Source organism: Lepisosteus oculatus, chromosome 11, assembly GCF_040954835.1.
Source record: "Lepisosteus oculatus isolate fLepOcu1 chromosome 11, fLepOcu1.hap2, whole genome shotgun sequence".
Classification (NCBI taxonomy): Eukaryota; Metazoa; Chordata; class Actinopteri; order Semionotiformes; family Lepisosteidae; genus Lepisosteus; species Lepisosteus oculatus.
Window position 1 is genome coordinate 7,449,188 of NC_090706.1, and position 25,511 is coordinate 7,474,698.

Consider the following 25,511-nt stretch of genomic DNA (forward strand, 5'->3'; position numbering starts at 1 on the left):
GAAATTATACATAAAGAAGCAGAGAGATCTTAATTAGTCATTAAATATGAAGTAGCCTCAGCTTCCCAGCTGGACAATGAAATGACAGGTTGACAGACAATATACTACAGCGGCACCTTAACTCAGAGCTTAGTAGTTACCAATGGGCAGTAATAGACTAATTCTTTGACTCATGATTTTTAATCAAGAGTTTGTACAAATATTTATATGGTATAGCCATATCACAATGCAACTCACAACTGGCAACCCCCTGAAGCTCAGCAGGTGTGAGTCTGGTCAGTATGTAGATGGGAGACCTCCTGGGCAAAACTAAGGTTGCTGCTGGAAGAGGTGTTAGTGGGGCCAGCAGGGGGTGCTCACCCTGCAGTCTATGGGTCCTAATGCCCCTGTATGGTGATGGGGACACTGTACTGTAAACAGGTGCCATTTTTTGGATGAGACATAAAAACCAAGGTCCTGACTCTCTGCTGTCATTAAAAATCCAAGGGCGTTTCTCAAGAACAGTAGGGGTGTAACCCTGGTGTCCTGGCCAAATTTCCCATTGGCCCTTACCAATCATGGCCTCCTAATTCACATCTATAAATTGGCTTCATTATTCTGTTCTTCTCCCCACTGATAGCTGATGTGTGGTGAGCGTTCTGGCGCACTATGGCTGCCGCCGCATCATCCAGGTGGATGCTGCACATTGGTGGTGGTGGAGGGGAGTCCCCATTAACTGTAAATTGTTTTGAGTGGAGTGTCCAGAAAAGCGCTATATAAGTGTGAGCAATTCTTAATATTATTTCAATAAAGTAAAAACAGTTATTATGACACCATCATTCTTCTAAGAGTAAAACATTCATCATAGAATTACTCTTTCTCGACACAGTTAAACCACAAGAGGTAATACATATCACTCAAGTTAAACGTGTAATCTGAACTTCAATATATTTTCTTGTAAGTGTTGACTACAATATTATAAATATAAAACCAAGCTAGAGGCTAAAGTTTGTGCGCGACAAATAACGAGATATAGGCCTAATTTTCCATTTTAATCCCTCACTTTTTGATGTATTTTTGGTTCGAATTTCAAATAGTTACATTCGATCTTAAACGTGCAAGTTAAAACTACGGTAAAGAGCAAACCTCAAAAACCGAAAATTATAAACTCTTCTTTTCGGAACATTACGGCAGAGCAAATCGTAGCGTTGAAGTTCAACCGAACTACACACTTTTGCATTTCGTTGGTAACCAATCAAAATAAAGACTTTCTGTAATAGACAGCTTTATTATCCAATCCAACACCGCAGAGCGTCTTCTTTTGCCAATTAGATTTATCAATAGGCGGAGCTTAAGCACACGAAAGAAAGACTTGTTAACGGTTACAAAAAGCAGGGGAAAGTGTGTGAAGACTCTTGTAACTAATTTTCAGGTGAACTTATTTATGGTTTCGTTTACAAAAAACAAAGCTTTCGACGTAATTCAGTACCTAAAGGTAAGAGTTAATTAAAAGCGTTCTTACCAACGATTCGTACACAATATATCGACTGTAATCGGCAGGTTACATACATTTGAAATTGGCCAAAATGTAACTAGATCTTTGCTTAACATTAAGTTCAAAATACAAAGTTATTTCTCTGTAATACTTTTGAGATTAGAAAAGTGGTTCTGTTTTTTACTTTGTTGTTTATGAGAATTATTTTGGATGTAATGTGCTAGTTAAATACAGCTGGATATGGCTTTGAGCGAAAATGTATCTTTTTACCACCATGAAATTGTTGTGTTACCGTGTTTCCAAGTCCTGCCTCTGTTGATCTGCAGCTGTTTTGTGTGGATGTCAGGAAGCCCAGTATCACTGCCCAAAAGCCCCACTGCTGTTGAACTCACTGCGTTAAAACAGAAGAAATCACTTTGTTACAGTGCGTGGAACAAATTGTTTATTTTTGTATATGTGGTGTTTACTGTGCTAGACTATGAAGGTTATTGGTGTTCTGTTTTTTATTTAGGCATACACTCGATTCGTGTATGGTACTTTACTTTTAAATGAGCAATTTGTCATACAGATTTTAAGGTTCAGCTGAGATTATTAATATTAAATACTATTGGACTAAGCACTTTATAGAAACTTCCCACTCTAGAGAATCACGATACTTTTGTTATCAGAGTATGGGATGCAAAACCTTGATATTTAGCTTCTGATGGGTGAGCTTGTCAGTTGGAAACTGCCTGGACTGTATTGTGTGGATTTAAAATCAATATTAATTGCTTGAGCTGTGTATCCAGTCTCCCATTAAAGTTATGGGAAAGCACAACTGCTGGCATTAATTGACTGTGAGTCTGCTTTAAGTGTTTTGAGCTTAATTGTAAATGGGGTGTAATTGCTGTGTGTGACAGTAATTCATATCAAATAAAACATTCAGAATTTTATTTTGCATTAATCTATTGTTACTTGGAAAAAATCAAAACCAATAATAGAAGGCTTTGAAAAATGTTGTGGTAAGGTCGGTGAGCATGATTATTATCTCAGATATTGAGATATTCAAAGTAAAGGAATGATCTGTGTGAATTTGATGGTATTCGATAGTGTGCAGTAAAATCTAATTCAGCTATCATTGCAGGTGCTGCAACAGTCTATAAAGCAATTTTTTCAATGTTATACAGTAATTCTTTTTTGTTTTGGAACAACCTTAATATAATGTACAGAAGAGATTCCTCCTCATTTGGGACCTGAAGCCATGTTTAGCTTACTTTGAATGGTAAACATTAATGATTGCAGCTGTTGTCAATTGACTGTGATTTCTCACTTTGTACAGCTGGTCTGTCCTGTTACTCCAAGTTAGGAAAGGCCACTCATGGTCGTTTATTATGTGCCTACTGCACTGGTTAGTGGTTTCAGTTTGCTCAAGGGGGCTCAAATGTTCCACTTTAGGGGACTAATGTATGCAGGGTTGGTCCAGTTAGTTCATGTTGGATTTGTACTTAAATGTGTGGAAAGGAAGTCGCTGTCTCTTTTAACTTGGAGGTTAAGAGGTCATAGTCATGTTTTGCTTTACTGTTTATTTCTGCTGCTCTGGTTTTGTAACACTGCTCCCTCTTCGTGAGGCTTGAGTAATAACCAGCTTAAAGCAATAGTGTTCCTGACATAGGATCCCCTTCATAGCAATACACAGGTCCCGTGACACAACATTTGAAGCTGTTTTACAGGAGGAACATTTGGTCCCTGGCGATTTGCTTTTTTTAATCCCCGACTGCACTCGGCTGTCTGTGCATTGGCTTTATTAGTGTAGTGGAGAGAACATTGTAGTTCAGTGGCTTTAGTTTCTAGTCAAGACTGCAGAAGTGCTTTTCTGAATAATTCTTTGGAAGCTTCAAGGGAGATGGAGATCAGTCCTTTAAAATTACGTTTTCAGGTGCATGTTAATAAACGTGTAAGTATGTATGGCTTAGCACAGTTGAATCCCAAGCGATTTCAGCTTTTTATTTTGGATTCAGCATATTAACAGGCTTGTAAAGATCATGTCATGCCTGATTTTAAGTTTTAGTCAGGGTATTTGGAGCCCTGGAATTGCTTTTTTCAGTAAGGTTATGGATTACAGAACTGCAATTTTCTCTCAGGTGTCAGTGAATCAAATGAGCATCTTGCAGAGATCTCAAGACTTGGTGTACCAGCACCCAAACCTTTCAGGTGAATATCGAAGATTGGTCAGATTGTTGATGTGACGGTGTTGCATTGAGGTTTATTAAATTCTCAAAAGCCTTTTGTAAGCAACTGATGGGAAGATGTACAGTGATGTAAACGTTCGTGTTAGTATGGATTTGAGTTATAATGTGGTACAGGCATACTTAATGGTTCATATCTTGTAAAGATAAGTTTTATGCTTCTTTTTTATAGTAAAGAACTTTTCTCTCCATATAGCTGCCTTGTGTTAACTATTGGAGAGAATCCCATCTCCAGTATTTTAATTTTAATTTCAAAAAGACCCTGCTGTAAACAACTGAGAAATATGGTACGTAATTTACGTTTTTCTAGAACCTTTTTAACACTTCTCCGTTTAGAAAGATTGGCCTGTGAGCAAAGAATGTTGTTTATGTACAGAACTGGTAAGTCTCTTTTAATGATGGAATATTTGGTTTGTAAGCCCCTGTATTCTGGGATTAATATGCAGTTGAACAGACTAGAGCCCAGGCGTGCACGTGGCCTAGTCGTCCTTATCGGACATCGTGAGAGTCTCCGCAGGTCTGACTGTTTTGGTGTCTCCCTCCGTTGTGCAGCAGGCTGCCCGGACATGGAGTGGCAGACACCCGCTGTGTCGGAGAAGTTCCAGAGCCGCTTTGGGCGGCGGCCCAGCACCGCTGACAGCGCCGATACCGGACTGGGCACCACCCCGTCGGACAGCACTGAAGGTGAGAGCAGCCTCTGTCCGGCAGCCCGAGCACCGTGGTCTTGCTGTCAAATGGGCTTTGTCTAAAGTACAACTGCGTGTGGTTGATCTCAGCCTTGGAGAAGTTTGATATGTCATGCAAACTAATGTGCGTTTAGGAAATTGCAGTAGCATTTATGTGGTGCGTTTTCACACGTGACTGCAGCTTAAGCCTATGTCTTTGTTGGCACACTGCTCTTTTTGCAGCGGGAGATTGGACTTTGGGTTTTCCACAGTTTAGTATTTATGGTATTGTACGACTCCTGGTTTCCAGGAATACAGGATATTTTTAAGCTGGTGATGTTGTAATGTTCCTGGGATACCCAAGTGGTGTGCAGGGAGAAATATACTCACTGCAGGCCAAGAATATCTTCCATGAGTAAACCTCATGATGAAGAAGTATCAAATTGGAGGCTTAAATGGGAAAACTGGACTCATTGTGATATGTAATGTTTCAGGGACGGTATCGCCCGTATTGGAAACAAAGTAAGATCTCAGCGAATATCCTAAAGCATGTTTGTATTTGATAGCAAAATGACCAGTTTAGGCAAATCCTAGCCTTTTACAGTACTTGACTACCGGTTTGTTTTGTGTACTGCTCTAAACAGTGTGCACTGGTGAACAGGGAGGCACTCCAGGCATCTGTGCTGGAGATGCCAACTATGTGCTCACTGACGCAGTACTTTCTGTGCTGAGGATACTAGGGTTTCTCTTGCTCAAGAACACATGCCCATGAGCTGTCAGGCAAATTATATGTTCATATCTATTAAGCAACTACTGTGAAACTTTCTGAAGTTTCTGCACATACCCAAATGCAATTGTGGATGGCTTGAGGCAAACCTTAACCAAAGAGCTACATATGCATACTTCTTATTTTGATAATACCTGAAACTTTACCATGCTGGGGGTGGATTTTTAAAAAGGTATTCCTAGTAACATGTTTGAATCAGATTTTTCTTTTTCTCCTTGCGGCTTAAATTAAGTAGACCAGATAGTCTCTGTTATTTGTGCAATCCAATCCTTACGAATAGCCTATAAGTAGCAGGAAATTAAAACTTTTCTCTTTATATTGGAGTTGCTTAGCCTTGTTTAGACTTGACTCGTAATAAAAGAGCAATTGATGTCGGTATACCTTAAGGGCATGGTTATACTGTAACTTGCAAGTGAGTAATTCTATTTTATTTAGTTTCAGCTTTCATTTGAACCATTTTAAATTTGATTTTTGATTGTCTAATGTATATGCTTCTGCAGCCATTGGATCGGATCCTGTTTTCAAGACCTTTAGCTCTAATTTGATTTGTAAAGGTTTTTGCAAAAAGCAATATTTTTGAGTGCACTGTACAGCTTTTGAAGAAGGGTAAAAAACACGGACTGAAATAACAAGCTTATACAGATCGAGGCATTTAGTGTAACCTGAGAATGAGGGGCTATTAATATCGCTAACCTTTCTGTGCGTCTTCCTGTGGAACAGACAGTGAAGGACTGGAAAAGGGGATAACAAGTGTAATCTCTCACCCTCCTGTAATTTTCTGGAATATAATTCTCTGTCACCGTGTTGTGATGTGTGTGGGTGCCAGTGTGTTGGGCAGCTGTAGAATCATCTTGGAATTCAAGGTGATTGCTGAGCTCTGCTGAGTGCCACATAAGCAGATCCTGAAAAATGAGCACTTGTCAGCATAAAAAATGAGCCTTCGTCGTTTTCCTTTTGCTTGTGTGAATGGAGCCGCAAAAACTGGTTGTCTTTTTTTCTGATAATTGAAACTAGGTAAGTTGACTTTTCAGTGTAATTTTAATCCTAATTATTGTAAATATATTTTTATTTAAAGGAAAGCATGTCATTCTATCTTAATTCACATAACGCTAATGTACTCTTCCCCTTTCCCATTCTTTGTTGATGTTAAACATTTATTCTGTTATGCTCATTATTTTTTCTTGTTTCAAATTAATTCTTTTTTTTTTTTGCTTTAGAGCATTTATGAACTCTGAATTACTTTCATTCAGTGTTACTAAAAGTGCTGGGCAGATGAAGTATGTGCTATGTACCAGACAGTTCTTAAAGTTTTCCTTTTTTGTTTCACTCTGAGTGCTGGAAATCATCCATTTGGTTTGGCATAAAATTTATTTCAGATCCTCAGCTTATTTGATATCACGTTAATTTAAAAAGGCATATGCGTGTCTTTGGTACTCTGAAGAAGCTGCTCATTGTCTTTGAGATTGGACCCAGCTGTTCTCAAAATGTGAGAGACACCCGATTTTGTTTTTTCCCACCGTTAAGAAAAGGGCTGTCTAGGGTCGTAGTTGATGAATTTCTGTGTTGCTCCATAGATCTTAACTCCATGTCAAAAGGAAGATTTCAAGCCAGAGTTTATAGGCAATTTACAAAAAAATAGCAGACGTCCCTAGGTAGCTTAAGACTTTTTAAGTACATTTAGCATGGCTGATGTTCACCATGTCCTGTTACAGATTTCCGCAGTTCCAGTGGCAGCCCCTCCTTCCAGCCAATTAGGAGCCAAGTCACCATCCCCACTGCTCATGTCATGCCCTCCACTGTGGGCATGTCGCCTTCCAAACTGCACACTGTGGGCAAACACCAAGCCTGCACTCAGATGAATGGGGCAGATCAAGACGCCAGCAGCAAATCCTCTCCTGTCTCCAAGCAGGAGTCTCCCAGCCCTGAAATGCGCACTCTTGTGAATGGAGATTCCAATGCAAAGTCTGCACCTGGCGATTGCTTGAGTCATTACAGGACTGTAGTAAATGGACTAGACCATTCCCTCTTTCCCAACAGCGAGCATTCGCGCCTGGACGAGTACAGGAAATTTGACATGCCTGCTATCGAACCCACTCTGAACCAGTCGGCACTATTGAGCACTTTTTATGCAGACCCCAGGTACCGCCTGCAGCTGAGCAGCCAGCCTGACGGTACTGAGGCAGGGAAAGAGGGCCATTGCTCTGTAGACACAGCCTACAAAGCTCTCCCAGAAAGCAAGGCCGCAGGCTCTGCCTCTGATCTGTGTGGGCCAAGGAACGGTTTCCTCCCCAGTTACTCTAGTGCTGCGCCTGTAGGACCTCACTCTGCCACAGCTCCGCAGGCTTTCCCGTCCCAGCTGTGGATGAGGGAGCAGGTGAATGCCAAAGGATATGACTCCAGGTTGCTGGATCGCTCCTGTGACCTGGCTGCCTGGCAGCAGCAGAAGCAGCAGCTTGAGAGCGTTCGGCTGCAGATGGAGCAGATGCAGGTAAGGTGCTATGTTTCAGTGAGATGGAAAAATAAGCCATGACAATGCCTCACAGTTATATATTTAACAGATCTAAAGTACTAACCGTTAGAGATTTTTGTTAATGCAGCTCTTTCTATGACTCAGGAAAAAGGCTGATCGCAAATATGTATTGGGAAGATTCCTCTGCTATTGCTAATTTGTATTAGTGGTATTTTTTAATGTGCTGTAGCTAATATGTCTCAATGTTTCAGTTACTCTCCTCAGGCTCTGGACAATATTCTTCATTGTATCCCTCTGTCCTGCATCAAGAAGGCAATAAGTGGGATGCTGTAATTAAAGCTAATGAAAGCCTAATTAAGGAGAAGGAATTGGTCATTGAAAGGCAAGTACCTTGTACTGAATCCTTCTTAATTCCAAGTGTGCATGTGTGTGCACAATTAGTCATTGGTGAATTAATGAATTTGACTTTGCAAGGAGGGATATGAAGGTTTGTGGGGAGGTTCCTTTTTTACTAAGAATTGCCAAATTGACAGCAACAGAATGACATTTTTTTGTGAAAGGGCTGAATTGATCATCCATCCATTTTCTAAGAGCTTCATCAAATTTAGGGTAACAGGGGAGTTGGAGCCTCTCCCAACAAGCCACAGGAGCCAGGCAGGGTGCACCCTGGACGGGACACCAGTCAATCGCTGGACACACACAGACACGAGGGAAAACTTTCCTAAAAGCCAGTTAACCTCCCAGTATGTCTTTGGATTGTGGGAGGAAACTGGACCTTCTGGACAAAACCCACGCAAACCTGGGGAGAATCTCCATGCAGATAGCGCCCCCAAGTCCAGAATCAAACCTAGGGGTCCAGTGGCTAAGCACTGCTGCACCGTGCTGCCCCCTAAGCCGATCATAAGACATTTATATTTTGGTTGTATAGCTGTGACTGTGCATTGCCTAAAGATTCAAAATGGTAAGATTCCTTGCTTGATTTGGACTCCAGGCAAAAGCAGCAGATGTCTCAGCTGGAGCAGAGACTGAGAGAGAGTGAACTGCAAGTCCACAGTGCTCTTCTTGGCCGGACAGCTCCCTATTCTGATGTTTATTTACTAAGACTGCAGGTAAGACACGGACGGCAGCTAGGAAAAACTGAGCTATTGTAACATCCTGTGAGAATGAGGACTCTAGTAGCATGTCTTCTAGCCTTTAAATATGCACAGTTAGTTATAGGGGTCTATCTTTTGTGAGGTGCTTTTAATCTTATTTGAAGTTAATCAGTAATATGTTAGACATGTTGTCACAAACATTGAAGATTTGAAAATAATTAATTTTCTTTCCTTGTTCTTTATTAGATATGGTGGTCAGTATGAAAAGGCCTCAGTGAATTACCCTGTTTGTTACTGCTTCTAAAGAGGGCGATGAAGCCATTTTTACATAGGTTACAGTCTGTATTCTAGCCCTGAATTATTAGTGTGCCCATTAATTCTTTGCTCTTTATTCAAAAGGAAGTGAAACCAATGTGTAACTGAAATATTTGTTCTCTGAGCAGATTCAGCCAACTGCCAACAGATTCAGCAGTGTTACAGAGCTATGTAGGAAAGAGCTCATCCAACACTGATGTTTATGCAGGTCACACCTGTGTTCTCTTAGATCTGACCCCAGCTGTTAAACAATGATATCAATTTGGCAGATGTATACCTAGCCCTATAGTGCTTTACAAAGCAGCAGAGATGTATAGTAGAAGCAATGAGCAAAGATTGATTGCCTGAAGAGGATTTCTCTCGGTGATGAGACCTTGCACATGTAAATCAAATCCCAAAGCCTCCCCTTCTGCCTGGTCCACAGGAGGCCCAGAGGGAGAACACGTTCCTTCGAGCGCAGTTTGCTGAACGGACCGACGGCCTCAGCAGGGAGAGAGCCGAGTCTGAGAGGAAGCTTGCAGCAGTCGAGGCTGAGCTGCGCAAGTTAAATGACACCTTCCATCAAATGACACAGAAGCATGCAGAGGAAATGAAGAAGCAGGAGGAACGGGTAGGAGTCTGAGAATAGACCTTATATGAGCTCCAAGGGTGCATGGCCAGTCCAGATATGCTTTTAATCTGAAGTATCATAGTAGACTTTAAGGTGTGAGAATCTCAAAGTGCTTTAATTTGTTGATAGTGAGTTAAAAGCCTCGTTGGGGAAAAAAAAAATCACCTTAGTTTAAAAAACAATTGTTTAGGGAGTCAACGGCCAAAAACCTGGTTCTGTGGCCTTTTACTTTAAATTTTGTAGACGCAGAAAGAGCATAGCGTCTAGTTTTAAAATACATCAAAATCTTGCTTTATGTGCTCAATGTTGTATCTGATGGGTAAGCGGGTCGAAGACTTAACATTCTGGATAATGTGTTGGACTCCATGTTAGTATTCTAGTAGCTGATTTCTGTATTGACTATAAATCTATAGTAAGCATGCAAAAAAACCTGTCAGAGAAAAAAAAAGTATACGTATTTAAATATAGGCTAAATATTTTGGTGTCATTTTTAGCATTCTTGGATGACTAGAATACTCCTGAATGTCTTTGATGGGTGCATAAGCACTATGTCATCTTATTAGTGAAACAGCTAATTAGGCTCAAACTACAGATGTACTCTTTGTATTACTTCCAGTCTTAGCCACACATGCTACCAGTCAGTGACTTTCACACAAGACATGCTGTTGATGACAGATGTCACAGGTTAATTATGTTGATTAACATGTTTGTTCATTAAAATGTCAGTGCACCTACAATGAAAAATGTTTTTCCTAATTACTGAGGTTTGTTTTACATCTTTTGGTGATTAGTGTGTATCTATACTTTCAAGACAGTCCATAGTTAGTAGTTGATTTGACATGTTACTTGTGAATGTTTGAAAGCTGTACAAATGCTTTATGACTATATATGGTATCTTTTTGCCCAGACCTGAGACAAATTGAAGAAAATAATCTAAAAGCATAGCTTCCCCTTATTAAGATTATTTTGCAAATGTCTTCATTTCTGTTCACATAATCTTAAGGAGGGTCTTTTCTGTGTTCACCCACTTTTTGCAGGTTCGCAGCAGAGACAAGCACATCAACAGCCTGAAGAAGAAGTGTCAGAAGGAATCTGAGCAGAACCGCGAGAAGCAGCAGAGGATTGAGACACTGGAGAGGTACCTGGCTGACTTGCCAACCCTGGAGGACTACCAGAGACAGAGCCAGCAGGTAGTGTGCTGCACAGTTGTTCTCTCAAATCGACTGTGCATGTGGCCAGTGTTTTTTCCCAAGCTCAGAGAAAGTATGGAACAGCTCTTTGGGGTGAGGCGATGTCATGAAAGGGTTTTGTCTTGCAGCTGAAGGAGGTGGAGGAGAGGTCCAGCCAGCTGCAGGACACCGTTTCTGACCTCGAGGCCAAGCTGGCGGAAGCCCGGGCCGCGGGCCGAGACCGAGAGTCCCAGCTGGAGAAGCAGAGGCAGAGGGAGCTGGAGCTGCTGTCCACTGTGCACAGGTACACCGCTGCACTGAGCAGAGCAGAAGCTCAACACTTCTGTCCTCTTCGATATTACAGCTGAAGTAAAACCCAGTTGTGATCATGTTACTGATGCTATTATAAATTATATGGTGTAACTCAACTGTGCATTTTTATCCTCTGTAGCTGCAGTGTCAGGTTTTAAGTGTTACCATCATTGTTCTGTGAACACCTGTTTTTTCCATAACTCCAGCCCTCTTTTTTCAGTTTAAATCATTGGTCAGTCTAAAAAGGACAGAAAGTGGGTTTACTGCCATTGTGGTTATGCATTTGATTCTTGCAGTGTATTTTCTTGTGAGCAATAATTAACCTACTTATTTGTTGCTGTGACATTGCTGTTCCTTTAAAGCATTCTTGCAAATGTTTTTTAAGTGTTGTGCAGAAAATGGGTTAAAAACATCTGTAATTGAAGGGGATTTTGAAAGTAAGAATCATGGATCAAATCATGGTTTCATATGTATGTACGTCGTAAATGTATTGTTTGAATCCAAAAATAATTGTAACTTTTTTTGTCTGAGACATGTAGAAAATGTCAAATACTTAGGGCTGTAAGCGTTTGAAATGCATAAGATGGAGCGAATATTCTTTATTGGCCATGGCGGAGGTTGTGTTGGTGGAATGGCTCAGTCTTATGGGCTCTGCCATCTCAGTCTGCAGGAGAAGGTGAAGGAAAGTCTGGAGGATGGAGCTAGACTACCTTCAGTGGACATGGAGAAACTGAAATCGGAGAACTCTGCTTTGAAAGACGAGCTGCAGAGGGTTAAGAAGGTATGTTACAGATCACTCAAAGCACTTAGGTGCTTAAATCCCCACAGAAAGCAATAGGGTTCATTGTGCATAGAGACTGTAACTGGTGGCTTGGTTTGATGCCCAGTTTGAGAAGCAAAGGATATGCTTAAGTTTAGACAAGGTACTGGGAGAGTAAAATTACACTGCTGTTGTGTGCGTTGTTACAGCAGGCATACCCTCTCCAGCTTCTGTTACGGTCTCATGTTTATAAGGTGAATTACAGTTGTTGCATGATGTTATGGACTCCTTAGCAATCACAGTGTAGTTGTGTATTGCAGATTGGCAGATTTCAAAATGTAAATGGGATTAAATTGGTGTTTTCAGAATATTTCTTTTCCTTTGTTATAAGGTTATGGAAATACAACAGAAGAAAATGGAACAACTTGGGTCCCAAATAAGGGTGAGTAATACAACTGGGTGACATTTCCTAGTCAATCCTATAAACCACAAGTGAGTAAATGGTTGCAATGTGAAGCGTGACTAGATTTTTTTACCCCCTTCCTTATTTTCTTTTTAGACTACGATAAACTAAAAATTAAGTTAATATTCTCGTTGACAATGCTGTGAAAATATTTCATACACAGAACCTTAAACATTTGAAGATAGTCCATGCTGTGAAACAAGTCCCTGTCAGTCAGTCCTGAGCTGCGATTTCTTCTGGCGTCGCTAGTCCACCATCTTCTCGAGCCCCTCTAAGCTAACAGGGGGCGTGGCCGGTAGGGGTGTGCGCCCCTGTAAGCAAGTGCAGGCTGATGTTGCTCTTCCTCCAGGGGTTGCAGGAGCAGGTGCTGCAGGAGGAGGGCACCAGTCAGGCCCTGCGAGAGGAGCTGGCAGGGAAGGACAAGGGGCTGCAGCAGCTCCGCTCGGCCGTCAAGGAGGTCAGTGAGGAGCACGGGCTTGGAGATAAACCAGCTGTCTGATTTGTGTTGGGCAGAGTGATGGTTAGCACCCCTGCCATACAGCGTAATGGGTTTGAACCCAAGGCTTTATACCATCAATAAGTTCAAAATGCTAAAAAACATACACCGCACCCAGAAACAGTTTTGTAAAAGAATGTGCAGAAGAAGCTACTATTATTGCTTCGATATGTTTGTAGTTTTTGAACCATAGAGCCGTGACTAATCGATGTTCTACTCTCCTGTGCTGCACCGAGTGTAAAAGAAATGGAGCCAAGTGAGAAAGATGGCTGGAAGAGCTTCCTCTCACTTAGGGCCTCAATGTGTAGAGCTATGGTCACATCTTTCTGGTGTATTTATTGAATCTGAAAATGTACATGTTAAAATCTTACCATTCTTTTGTGTGAGTCCCAGTGTAAATGCTCGTGGGGTTATTAATGGATGTGGACGTGTTTCAGCTTTCAGCACAGAACCAGGAGCTGATGGAGAGGAATCTCACGCTGCAGGAGAAGCTGGGCCAGCCGGATCGCAGTGCCCCCGCGGCACCGCAGAGCGCCCAGCTGGCACAGCGCCTGCACAGCGAGATGGCAGCCTGTCTCTGTGACCTGCAGTCCCTCTGCAACATCCTCACCCATCGCGCTCAGGGCAGGGACCCCAACCTCTCCCTGCTGCTCGGAATAACCTGTAAGGCCCAAACGTGACAACAACCTTTTCTTTCTTCCAGATGATTGTCTAAATAGGGTTTCTGCAAGAATTCAAAAGAGCAAGAATTTATTTTTATTTGGCCTTCATGACAAATGTGGGATTATTTTTCTTTAGTAGAATAGTAATGTGCCAGTGTCACTTATAACAGGGCGTTAGACACTTTTAGCGGTAAACTATGCGATGGGTAAATCAAGCTGAAGACTTATTCATTGCGATAACGAAAGGAGGACAGACAAAGTTAACAGGTTAATCTTGTCTCTCACTCACTTTGCCAAGGACAGCAACATGTTTTTATTTTAGAAGGTGAGCAAAATGTATATCCAAAAACATATGTTTTTATTATTTGTCCATAACGGTTTGTTACTTTATAACTTGAAAGAAGATCAGAAATAATGGCAGTTAGGTCAGCCCTGCATAGTTAATCAACATATCTATTTAGCCAAGACCCCTGTTCCCTTTCGTGCTGCTAAATCACACGTAGGATACATGAGTTACACCTCCAGTCTAAAGAAAACACCTTGGAGGAACTTCGGTCAGCTGGGAATGCACAAAAACGGTAAAACAGTTCTTGATGGCTTCGTTGTTAACTCCTAACAGGCATAGGTTCCTTCAAGGCTGTGAAAAAGTCCAATCTCTTCCATGTTCCCCAGCTCCATTTCCAAAGTGTCACCCATGAAAAGATAGAGACTGGGTGCCATCTGACCTTCTTCTATTTTCTTGAGCTTTTCTATCCACCATCAGTGTTTTGTTAAATATACAAAAGCTCATTTTGACATGTTGTAAGTATTTTGACAGCTGCTTTCACTCTTTTAGGCCTTGAACAATAATCAATAGGATGTATGTTGGGAGCCCAGCGAGTAAACCAACATTCATGGTGGGTTTTTTTTTTGTCCTGCAGCTACACAGATGGCTGCTGATGACCAAGATGACTGGCAGAACCCAGACGTTCTTTCCAAGAAGCTGTCGGAGGTCAAACAGCTCCGTCAAGATGTGGAAGGGCTGAGGACCACCATATTGGACCGATATGCACAGGACATGGGTGACAACTGCATCACACAGTAACCAGAGTGGGGCTGCAGAGGAATGTGGCTTTCTACCTGAGCCAGGATGTGCCTTAAAACACAACATATTCTCAAATGAAGCAGCTACTCTTGTTCACCACTAGATGTGGCATAAACACAGTCTTAAGATTTGGTTATTTAACAAATCAAGAGTCCTAGTTATGCCTGTTTGTTTGGTAACTGTCAATTCTCAATTTACATTATCATCAGACTTCAAAAGTACCAACATTTATTCATTGTGGACACACTACAAGGGTGTAATATTGGGAAGAGAAAAAATATCTTAATGATTTTTTGTTACTTTAAAGTCTTCAGTAATGAGCAACACCCTCAGAAACTGTACTAAGGAGTGAGACACATTCTTCTATGACCCCATATACCCCGTTTACTATTAACACTATTATTACTATTCAAATATGTTCCTGTGTGGGATGCTTTGATGTGGTTGACAATCAACTGAAAATGTTCAAATGTTTTTGAGTGTCAGAAATGTAATGATTGATTGTAACATGCCATTTTTTATGGTAATCAACTGTAGTATTAATCACTGGAGTGGAATGGTGGGGGGTAAGTGAGTGGGACTGGTCCAGTTACGTTTACACATTTAGGGTTTAGACTGCAGGACAAGAGTGCTCGGTGTTTACCATGCTTCTGTACAGCCTCATGTCTCTTGTGCTACATGATCTTGGGACGGCAGGATAGCCATATTCTAACGGTTTCAAATTCATCCTTCGTTTTTTCTGTGACTGTGTTAGTATTAACACTTCACGAACCTTGTAAAATCTTAAATCCAAGATAAAAGGGAAACATGGTCGTTTTGAAATCTCAAGGTTTCACTGGTTTGTATGCAAAATAAGTTAATAGATCATCCCAAAGAAAGTTTTGGAAGTGATGAAACAGTTGTTGCCCAGGAGTCACAGGGGGCATTAAAGTACCATGTTTTCTTAAATCAGTACGTTCATTTTCCTGGAAGCACAGTACAAGTTGTTTGGCAGATTCTGCTGCTGTAGAACACTTCCCTGCTAGCTGAAATAACTGAACTTGATTTTGTGTTCCTGTAGCAAACCTTATGGTTTCCTAAATGACTCTACAGTTAATTTAATAGAATCCATCTCCTACTTCTGCTGCTTTTTGTGCACACTCTGCAGCTAAAGGTCACTTACTTTTTTGTATTTTACAAGTCTGCAACAGAAGCAAACTAAGGTGCTTCAGTCTACCCACTGGAGCTATCATTTGGAATTTTGATTAGCAGTGAGTAGCTGTGTATCTGGAATATTTGTTCTTTATTTTCCAACCTACTAATTTCAGTATCCATTTGTTGTAAAAACCTATATCAGAGAGGTTTTTGACATTCTGAGATTCATCAATAAATGTGGTCTGGGACTCTTTCAATGTAGTTTCACAAGGGAAGAAAAAATCCGTACCAGATTAGCAAACCTTTTGGTTTACAAATGAGAGATTGTTTAGAATCAGTAAGGTGATAATTACAATGGAATAACTAAAATATGAAGACAGAATTGAACTATAGCCTCTGTTCTGGGCAGTCAAAACCTAATGTATATGCCTATAGGTGTTGAAGTGGAAAATATGCAGAAATTTCAGGTTCCAGCTATGCGCATATAACAATCAAGCCTGCTTGATAACCTTCCAAGCATGCACCCTATGTATCTGGCTAATTTTTATAGGTATGATTTCTTTTCTAGACATGAATTCTAGACTTGTGTTAACATGCAGTGTCCATGTCCCTGACTTATACTATCTGGCTGTACTCGCACAAGCATAGGCAAGTTTCTAATGCAAGAAAACTGTATTAACAGTATGTATGTTATCAGCATCACTTTAAATGCCACATGCTTGCCTTGTAAACAGATCTACAAAGATTATGACAGCAGACGAATAACGTGCAGAGAAGCAGTGTCAGTGCCTCGTGCATTGAGCAGAGCGCAGTGCCCTTGGACAAAAACAGTTTTAGAAATCTGTACTTCTTTTCAGGTACACATTTTAGAAATCTGGGACCTTTTGATCCCTGTGTATTTTTTGCACATTCTAGGAATCATACAGTCTGGCTTGCTGCATAATCTATTTCATTGTTTAGCTTGTATGAGTTAAAAACGGTTTCTTGCAAAATTTTTGGAGGGTTACCAAGGATAAGATTTTAGCAACTGCAGCTTTTTTTAGTGTGTTACCTATTAAAAGAAGTGTTACTTTTAATACAAATGAGGAAATACTGTTAAGTGACGCCAGCAGTTCAGTTATGTGAGGGTCAGGATGAGTGTTCTTTGGAGGCTTGTTGTGAAATGGTCCCACAATCCAGGGCCCCAGTGACACTGTAGCCAACATAGCATTTCTGGGCATTTGAATAAAATACATTGACCGAATGAATGTAAAGTTCCCATGAGCTTGCAAATCTTCGAGCCATTCAAACCTGCCTTGTTTTTCTTAGAAAGTTGTAACAAGACAAATGTTTATATTAAAATTTTATTTTTTTCCTTGAAATGTATTTATACTTTGTTTAGAAATAAAGCTTTTTCAGTAAAGTAAAATGTTTGGGTGAAGTTCGTGCTCCAGATCAGGGCTTCCTGATTCTGCATCCTAGAGGCGTGTCTGTCCGTTCATCCTGCATCAGAAAGTCACCTGACCTGGAGAAGAGTGGACAGTGTACTAAATCGAACATTGCTAGTCTGATAGTGCAAAGGAATAGATTGAGGTTTGATAATGGAAGCTGATCTATGTTTGGGTTGTCCCAATCAACTTCTTGATATTGGTAGTTTTTTTAATGATAAATATTGAAATTTGTTTCAGGTCTAAAGCAATAACCCTAGAACACCTGCAGTAGTGAGAAGACTTAATGGGGGGAAATTACATGACCATGATGCTATACATCTCTAAACTTTTTACTTTTTAGAATGAGGATTCATGTGAACTCATGAGCTGGCGGCTGGGATACTGTTAAGTGATCGGCAGCATCAAAGAAAGTAGTTTTCTGAAAGAGTTCCGTTTTTAATAATAGTCTTTCCTTAAAGCTTCACTACATCTACGAACGCCAGAAGTCGAATCTTGTATGTTTTATTGATTTAAAATGCACTGCAGTAAGTTCTTCTGCTGGTAAACTGGTGTCGAGGTATTACTGTGCAACTGCAGAGCTCTGAAGGGTGGAGGTCTAAGCGTTATAGACATGTACAGGACTGACATCTTTGCCTTCCATTATCCCCGGACTAATCCTATTCATCTGCATTAAAAGGGAACTGGATCACACGCCCAGTTTGTCTTGGGGAATTACTGTACAGTTCAATGTTTTCCCCGAGGGCGTTGAAAGAGATTTACCTTTGCTTTAACCCATTCGTGCCAACACGGACTTTTCTGCCTTACTGATAATAGAAGCTTATATCCTGCAATTGTATTTGAGGACCTGAGCGCCTCCACTGAAATAGAACCCTTGTCTATATCTTTTCAGACTCTAAAAAAAAAAAAATCGACTTCAAATTCTAGCCGAAAGAAAAAAAAAACCAAACAATTCGAGATTTGGATTGGTCGTGTGCGGTGTTGTGTCTTTAAGAGGTGCCAGGGCGCTGGTTGGTGTCTTTATATCACATGGTAAAGAGCGATTTGCGAAAAGAGGAGAGGCGATTGAAGGGAAAGAGTGCCTGCACGGAGCAATCCAAAAGAGATACTGAGAGCTGCAGCAATGGGCGTAAAACTGTACTACACCACCGTTACCGCTTCTAGAGAGGTAAGGTAACCCGCCTGGCTTCACAATGCATTGCTGCATCTCTAAAAAGCCGCCCGGCCTTGAAGTGAACTGGCATGCGTTTAAAAGCCCGAAGCGGTGCAAGACACGCCCAGCTCCCTATTATTCGTCTCATATCTGGGCCAGTGCACCCTAATCGAATTAGTGTTGAGGAATCCGAGAGCTGCTGCCTCAGGGTGCATGAAGCCTGATTGTGTCTGCGGGCTTAGCATGTTAAGGGGCGACTGTAGCGGCGTTAGAAACTGGATACAAATAAACGGCACAGGCACAGCCCTGTGGCAAGTAGGGAGGCGGAAGTCGTATTGTTCTATCTTCATTCTGCGGCTCGTTGTAGACCGAGCTCGTTAAGGTCTTTGAAGTGAGCGGCGAGCGGAGACTAGTGTGTGGAAAAGTACTGGGTCGATTTCTGCGTCGAAATAATCTATTTACAAGTCCGGATGGGGGGGGAAAAGGGAAGTCTGCAAGTGAATGCAGAAAGACACTGGGTGGTTACCGGATATTGGTGTATAGCGCTGTTAGTTGGAAGTAACCTGCAGTTTGTGTGGGGAAATAAGTAGTGTATTTGCGCACTGTCCACGTAATCACAGATGCAACCGGAATATACGTTTTGCATCTGAGCTAGCTACCTGTCATACCATGTGGAGACTAGTGTTACTGAAACAGCTAGGCTGTCAGATTTGTCCCTCTGATGGAATAAAGCGCGCTGTTTCAAATAGTGGTGATTTTTTTTTTTTAAGTCTGAGCGGTGGGTCCTGTCTGTGTCGCGTCCAAACGGCGTTCCGCCTACAGCTTGCGACCTGAAAGGACTGGACGGCAGACCTGGAAATTACTGCAACCACGACGTTTCTTAAATTAGAGGGCGATCTTCACATCAAAGCCGTTTAATCATTGTCTTGTGATAAGAGTGCATTTGTCCCCACCCATTTAAATCCCCCTAACATCCGATTATGGGTGTTTCTCTTGAAATGTGTTGGTAAATTTGCTTCTGTTTCCATTCTGTTTAACCTTTTGTAGAGATAGGGTGCCGTTCCCCATTTGTGAGTATTTTTGGGTGTGCTCAACTGAGGTTCAAACGGGCCTTTTCAAATTCCCTAATACCACAAATGGAGGCCCTTCTGGAGAAACCACGCATCCTGTTTCCATTTCAAGAGTTATCAGTTCCTTATCTTGTATAAAATATGATTCACACCATTTTTCTCCATATACGCTTTTAATCATTAACACGAACGACAGGGATAGTTGTACCGGGTTGCAGTATCACAGTAAACCTCAAAAAGTGCCGAATGCAAATTGTATTCACTTCATGTTCGAAGTGTAACCGGCCCCTTGAGTCGAGCTCGGTTACCCCAGTTGCGGCTGCAGCTCCTCGGCGTCCGCGCCCCGTTAATACAGGCTGTCGGCGGCGACCTGCTCACCCTCCCTCTGCGCCGCAGATTAAATCCCAGCAGGCCGAGGTGATGCGGATCCTGGAGAGCAAGAGCATCCAGTTTGAGCTGATCGACATCTCCGTGGGCAACGAGGTGCGAGAGGAAATGAGGAGCAAGGCGGGCAACGCCACCGCGGTGCCCCCCCAGATATTCAACGGAGACCAGTACTGTGGGGTGAGTGACCTTGGCTGCGGTCGGCTCCCGGTGCGTCCAACAAGGAGTGATTCCGATAATTCACGAGCAGCCTGTGCTGCCATCCGAGAATGTGACCTGAATATGGGGGGTCTGAAAGTGCTCCCTTGTTTTTGAATCAGAGGGGTTCCCAACCTTGGTCCCTGGGAGTGACCCCCATTTCAGCTTGTCTTATAAGTCGCCCTGGGTCACCTGTTGCTTAGAGACTGGGAATGTTGGCGAATATTTTTAAATTCTCAAAATCAAAAAAATCGAATCTGTGTTCCAAACTACCTCTGAATTACTTGACTGAGCCACCTTAATTGATCGGGTGGGGTCGTTTCATGTCTTGTATTTCGATGTAATAGTTAAATTAGATTTGTTACTTGTAAAATCGACTGGGCTGTGCCCGCACCAGCAGGAGGGTCGGAGAGCTCAGGTTTCGACTACGCTTTGCTAAAAAGCTTCATTCTGTGGTCTTTTCGGTCATTGATAATTGTTACTGGAGGCTTGGCCCTCAAATTGTCCAAACCGTGCGGTTTATTATCCCAAGGAAGACATAGGTCTAACTGCTATAAAGAGGAATTGAGGTTTTCAAATTTTGCTTCTATAGATGTTTCGAAAACACAGTTGAATCCACATGGGCTTAGTTCTGCTATGAAAAAGCTGTACAGTCACTGCGTTTGCCGATCTGCCTCGCCGTTCCTTCTCAGTGTGAGTTCAGCTGGGAAACCAAATCAGAGTCGTGCTTTCAGTGACTTTCCATGCAGATGAGATTTGCTCTGACTCCTGTCTCGGCCACGTCTGGGAGAGCAGCTGGGATGTCCCAGGCGAGTCAGGTCTCAACAGGAGATGTTGATGGAAAAGGGTCCACTGCGTCAGTGGCGTTTTACTTGTTGAAACAAGCCCGTCTGTGTGCTGTAACTTCTCAGCCCAGTGCGCAACAGTGGAGGCACATGGCAGATTCACTCAGGGGTGTGGTGATCAAGTCAAACTGTGGCTTCAGCATTCATGCGCAATTTCTGCCGTCTGACAAACTGTCCGCTTGGCAGGAAGTGGAGCTGAAAGGAAAGGAAGTTTAACTCCCATCGTTCAGAGCCATATCCCTGAGAGTTTGTCTTCCGTGCTCTTGAATGGGAGAGTTACGTGATTAAAGGAAGTGTTGCTACTCTGCTACACCTGACTTTGTCACTACTTGCAGTCCGTCTTGGCGGCTTTGTTTCCTTACGGTAATGCAGGGAAATGGCTGACAAGCAGGGTTAAAATGTTGATCGTTTCCAGCTTTGCGACATGATGAAGCTCGGTTTGTGTGGAATAGGATCTGCGCGGCCTCCAGGGGGCATGTTGTCGAAGTCCAGTCTGGAGGCAGGAGACTGGGGGAGGGGGCCGAACGCACCGATGGCACGCTGACGCTCTCCTCTTCTCCCAGGACTACCAGCTGTTCTCCGAGGCAGTGGAGGCCGACACGGTGGAGAAGTTCCTGAAGCTGGAATGAGCAGCCGGGACGGAGCCTGCCCACCGGCGTCCTTGCCCCAGCGCCATGCCGAATGCCAAAAAACCCAAATCAATCAAGCACGTCTTCGCTGGTCACCCAGGCAGAGCAGTCCTGTCAACCTGCTGAACATGACACTCTTACCCGCCTGGACCTCCTTCTCTTTCTGTTCTCCTCTCTTATTCACTCCCCACTCCTCCTCCAGAAAGAGTAGAAACAGCACTAATACTCGTCTTAACCATTTGGGATCAAGTGTGTGTGTGTGTCTCTGTGTGGGGAGGGTTAGGTTAGTGTAGTGATTGGATTAGCTGAACTTGGTGAGCATGCGCACTTCACGATTAGACCAATTCTGCTTAACACAATGGACCAACTAGTTACTTTCTGAGACAAATGCTTCAGTGTATTCCCCAAAGCTCCCTGAGATTTTTTTTCTCCAAATATTATATTTTCACAAATCTGCAATGCTGTTATGAAAAGCATGAATCATGTTAAACTTCTTCCAACAAGGTCAATCTGGGGACTCAGCTCACCAGGATCTTACATTTCAATTCTGTTACATGTTTTAAAAAAAATCCTATTGAACTGTTGCACTGCAGACATTTAGATCACTTAGCTCAGTAGTACAGTATGAATAAATGCTACCGTCTGCAGTTCACTTTTAATCTCTCGCTAAACCATCATGCTTCTATAATGCAAAAAAGCTGTACACTATTTACAGTTCTCCAGGTCAGTATACAGAGGATTGGAATCTATTACAGTACTCCTCTGGACAGTATCTTAATTGGGAATGCCAACAATTTGTCATTGATTACATTTGGCTTTCATAATAGAGTGCAGTAATGTCCTTTTAAATACCCATATATATATGAAAGCTCTGCCCCATCCTCACTTTTCTAGGAGGTACATTTTTGTGTCCTCTTAGCAGTTGTTTTCGTTAATGTGAGTTTGGAATTCAGACCTCCTTGGTGTGCCTTAAGGCCCTAGTCACACATACTGTAACTGAGAGACCCTGCCTCTAGCTTGTCATTTGCTTACACTTTGAAACACGGATTCTTGACGTAACTTCCCTAGGAGGTAAAACGGCTCACTTGGTGTAACTCTATTGTGATGTCATCACCCTTGGAATCACCCAGTGAATGTCCTGTGGGATTGTGGGATTTCATTCTCCTCAAAAGTGAAAAGGTTGACACGATTGGCTGAAAACTCACTAACAGACAAGTTGCATGAAATGAGAAGCAAAGGGAAAAAAATAAGTGTTATTTTACTTCTGATCTGGGCTTGTCATTTTGACTGAATATATTAGAAGACCTGTCCCAAACTGTAATTCTGATAGAATTAAGTCGATTTTTTTTCTACTTATGCCATTCCATGATATTTAAATCTGATGTTCAGGTCATTGAGTTTTATTGAGATGCAATATAGATGAGTTTTTATAGCTTTTAAATATACAAATCAAATTTCAGAATATCTCAGTGAATGATCAATTTGTAAAAAGTTGAATTTATTGATTGTGGTGATAAACCCCTGCCACCCTCCCACTGAAAAAGGGAAATCTGACAGGTAGATTGTATGAGAGCATAAAGTATTGAGACCGTCTGTATTTTTCATAATTATTCCACTCTTGAGTGAACGCATAAATGCCTAGTGCTTTATTTCCCCTTACTAAGTTACTTTCTTGGTTATTGACGTGGCCCCCATTCACATAAATGCGTAATACATGCCCTTGTAAAAAGGTTGGCACTTAGTCCTGTCACAGGGACTATTGAATCAACTTCAAGCTGCTCCGGAATCTCTGCGATCCTCCTGCTCCACAGTGCCCTCTACAGCCCGATCAGTAGAGTTGGAGTAAAACCTTTAGTGAAACTGCCTGTGAGAGACTCCTGGCACGTGGGTGTTCACTCTACACCCCTGTCTACCAGGAAGGGATGGAGGATGACTGTTATTGTGTCAGCTTTCCCACTGAAGAGTGGTGTCCACATGCTTTTTAAGAGAGGACAGTCTAATTCACCTTGAGGTCACACTAAACAGTAAGTAGGATGCCAAACCAAACTCCACTCTTTCGCTGGTATTTGTTTGGCATATTTTATATATTTTGTAGCATCAAATAATAAAAACCCTTATTTTTTTCTATCCTTTGCACAACACATCGGTTATACCTACCACTACTGTAACCCATATGGACCCCAAGTACACAGCTTGCGTCCTGTATTATGAAAACCATTCAATTCAAAATACTTTATTCATCCCGGGAGAGGGAGCAATTTAAGACCATCAGTATTGCAGCCTCTCTTATAAGGGTCTTAATAAGAGAGTATTTGGTGATGCTTGGGGAAAATAGAACAATTTAAGTACATATCATCAACCAGCTTTCCAAAAATGATCTTCTGTACACTGTGCAAAGTACATTATCTATTGCAGTGGCCAGTGTTTATTGTGCAACGCAATGACTAAAGTGGTTTTGAAAACTCCTGGTGCACAGACAGCAAGACGCTCAGCATGTGAGAGTGGCAGGCGCACAGGAGGATTCTGTGTTCTGTGAAGTACATTGGTGGGTAAATGTGCAGAGATCTCCCCGAGCTCACAGCCCTCTGAGATGATTGCTCTTTCCTCTTCATCACCACACTTATTTTGTACACATGCTTGTGACATTCCGTTGGTGGTCCACTGTTCTCCATGATCTTTTGCTTTGCCTTTTGGACCAATGCCCTTCTTTTGGCCAAGAAATAAAATGCTGTTGTCTTCCAAGAAGATGATAACTATATGGGGAAATCAATAAAAAATGGAGAATTGTGTAATGCTTTGTGTTTGGATTTTTTTTTTCCCTTTGATGTGAAACCGCTGAAAGATTGAGCTTGAGACTCCACTATTTTCTCTGCAGGCGACAGTCTGTAACCAGGGCGTCCAATGTCAAAGACAATTAGTAGAGTTCTGAGTGTATTGCCTGCAAAGGAACAAGTAAAGGTTAATTTCTTGCTGAGGAATTACACTGTCGAAACAGAAAGAAGACAGAAAGCAGACAGAAGAAGATCGATCGAGCTGCCAGTCCCCCCACCTTACTCAGTATTTCACCCCCCTCCCTGCCAGGATTTCACTGGCCTTTCTGTCCTTTTACAGGAGTTTCAGGACTCCTACTCCAGGAAACCATGAGAAGCTAAGATTATCGCTAAAACAGCTCTGAGAAGTTAGCCCCCCTACAGCCAGCACAAACGATTAAACCCACCTCATGCGTTAGTGCCGGTTTGTGCTGTTGAAAGTAGCGTATGTGCAGCTTTCGTTTCCGAGATATAGCGCCTTGGTTTTTCGGGGTTGTGACGTCACTCAGCCCCCCTACAATGTCGTAGGGAAACCAAACCGGTCTCATTCATTAGTGCTACGTTTGCTGCTTTCGTTCGTGAGATATAACACCTTGTTTTTCTGGTGATCACGTGACCATGCACGGCGACTTTGACCTCCAGTGACCCCCTCTACCGCGTTCAAGCGCTCTGTTACAGTTTAGCTCGTACCCTTAACATTTTAAAGACAATCAATATCCGTAAACATGAGCCTCCTTAGATGTAAATAATACTAAGACATGACGCATGCCAACAAGTTAACCATCTATGACAAACCTGTGGTTGTAATGTATGTAAAATCACCGTGATTGTAAGATCTGTTGTTTATTTTCTAAGGCATGCTTTTCTTTCTTTCCCTATCGTGACACACTGTTGCCAAATGCGTAACTATGGGATACCATCGCGACAAGCCCTCCGCAGCATGTCATGATAGGGACCCCATGTATATCGCATGTATATCGAGGCAGTGGATGTCAGGACTGGCGCCTTGCTTCCATGCCACCCTGGCACCGCTCTCGCAACAAAGGTCTCATATCCGGACATGATCTATCCAGACAGGACGTGTAGCAATATATGGACTTTGTGTCGCGACATGGGGTCAGCATATCCTGTCAGGGTATGTCCTATTGCAACATATGGACTCTATGTCGCGACATGAGGGTGGGGCACTTTTGACAGGGGTATGTCATATCGCGATATGCGGGTTTCATGTCGCGACATGGGGGTGGGACGTTTTGTCAGGGTATGTCATATCGC

At 42.2% G+C, this 25,511-nt stretch overlaps 2 protein-coding genes across 7 annotated transcripts; both read left to right on the top strand.

The window, feature by feature from the left end:
• The first annotated feature begins 1,337 nt into the window (after window positions 1-1,337).
• Window positions 1,338-17,128, top strand: cep85 (centrosomal protein 85). Of its 6 annotated transcripts, none has more exons than XM_015348595.2 (14): window positions 1,338-1,474; window positions 3,595-3,664; window positions 4,252-4,383; window positions 6,864-7,639; window positions 7,873-8,003; window positions 8,613-8,730; window positions 9,455-9,640; window positions 10,678-10,830; window positions 10,959-11,113; window positions 11,785-11,902; window positions 12,273-12,323; window positions 12,694-12,801; window positions 13,278-13,503; window positions 14,423-17,128. In XM_015348595.2, exons 1-14 carry the CDS (start codon window positions 1,424-1,426, stop codon window positions 14,584-14,586), a joined length of 2,439 nt encoding a protein of 812 aa, XP_015204081.2. In that variant the 5' UTR covers window positions 1,338-1,423; the 3' UTR covers window positions 14,587-17,128. The 6 variants fall into 6 exon arrangements, with proteins under 6 accessions (XP_015204081.2, XP_015204082.2, XP_015204083.2 ...); XM_069195489.1 differs by lacking the exon at window positions 1,338-1,474 and adding an exon at window positions 1,827-1,898; XM_015348594.2 differs by lacking the exon at window positions 1,338-1,474 and adding an exon at window positions 2,772-3,407.
• A 1,036-nt stretch (window positions 17,129-18,164) lies between these two features.
• sh3bgrl3 (SH3 domain binding glutamate-rich protein like 3) lies at window positions 18,165-24,218 on the top strand. Its single transcript, XM_006631404.3, has 3 exons — window positions 18,165-18,315; window positions 19,767-19,934; window positions 21,361-24,218. The coding sequence occupies exons 1-3, from the start codon at window positions 18,271-18,273 to the stop codon at window positions 21,424-21,426; spliced, it is 279 nt and encodes a 92-aa protein (XP_006631467.1). The 5' UTR covers window positions 18,165-18,270; the 3' UTR covers window positions 21,427-24,218.
• Window positions 24,219-25,511: the final 1,293 nt, after the last annotated feature.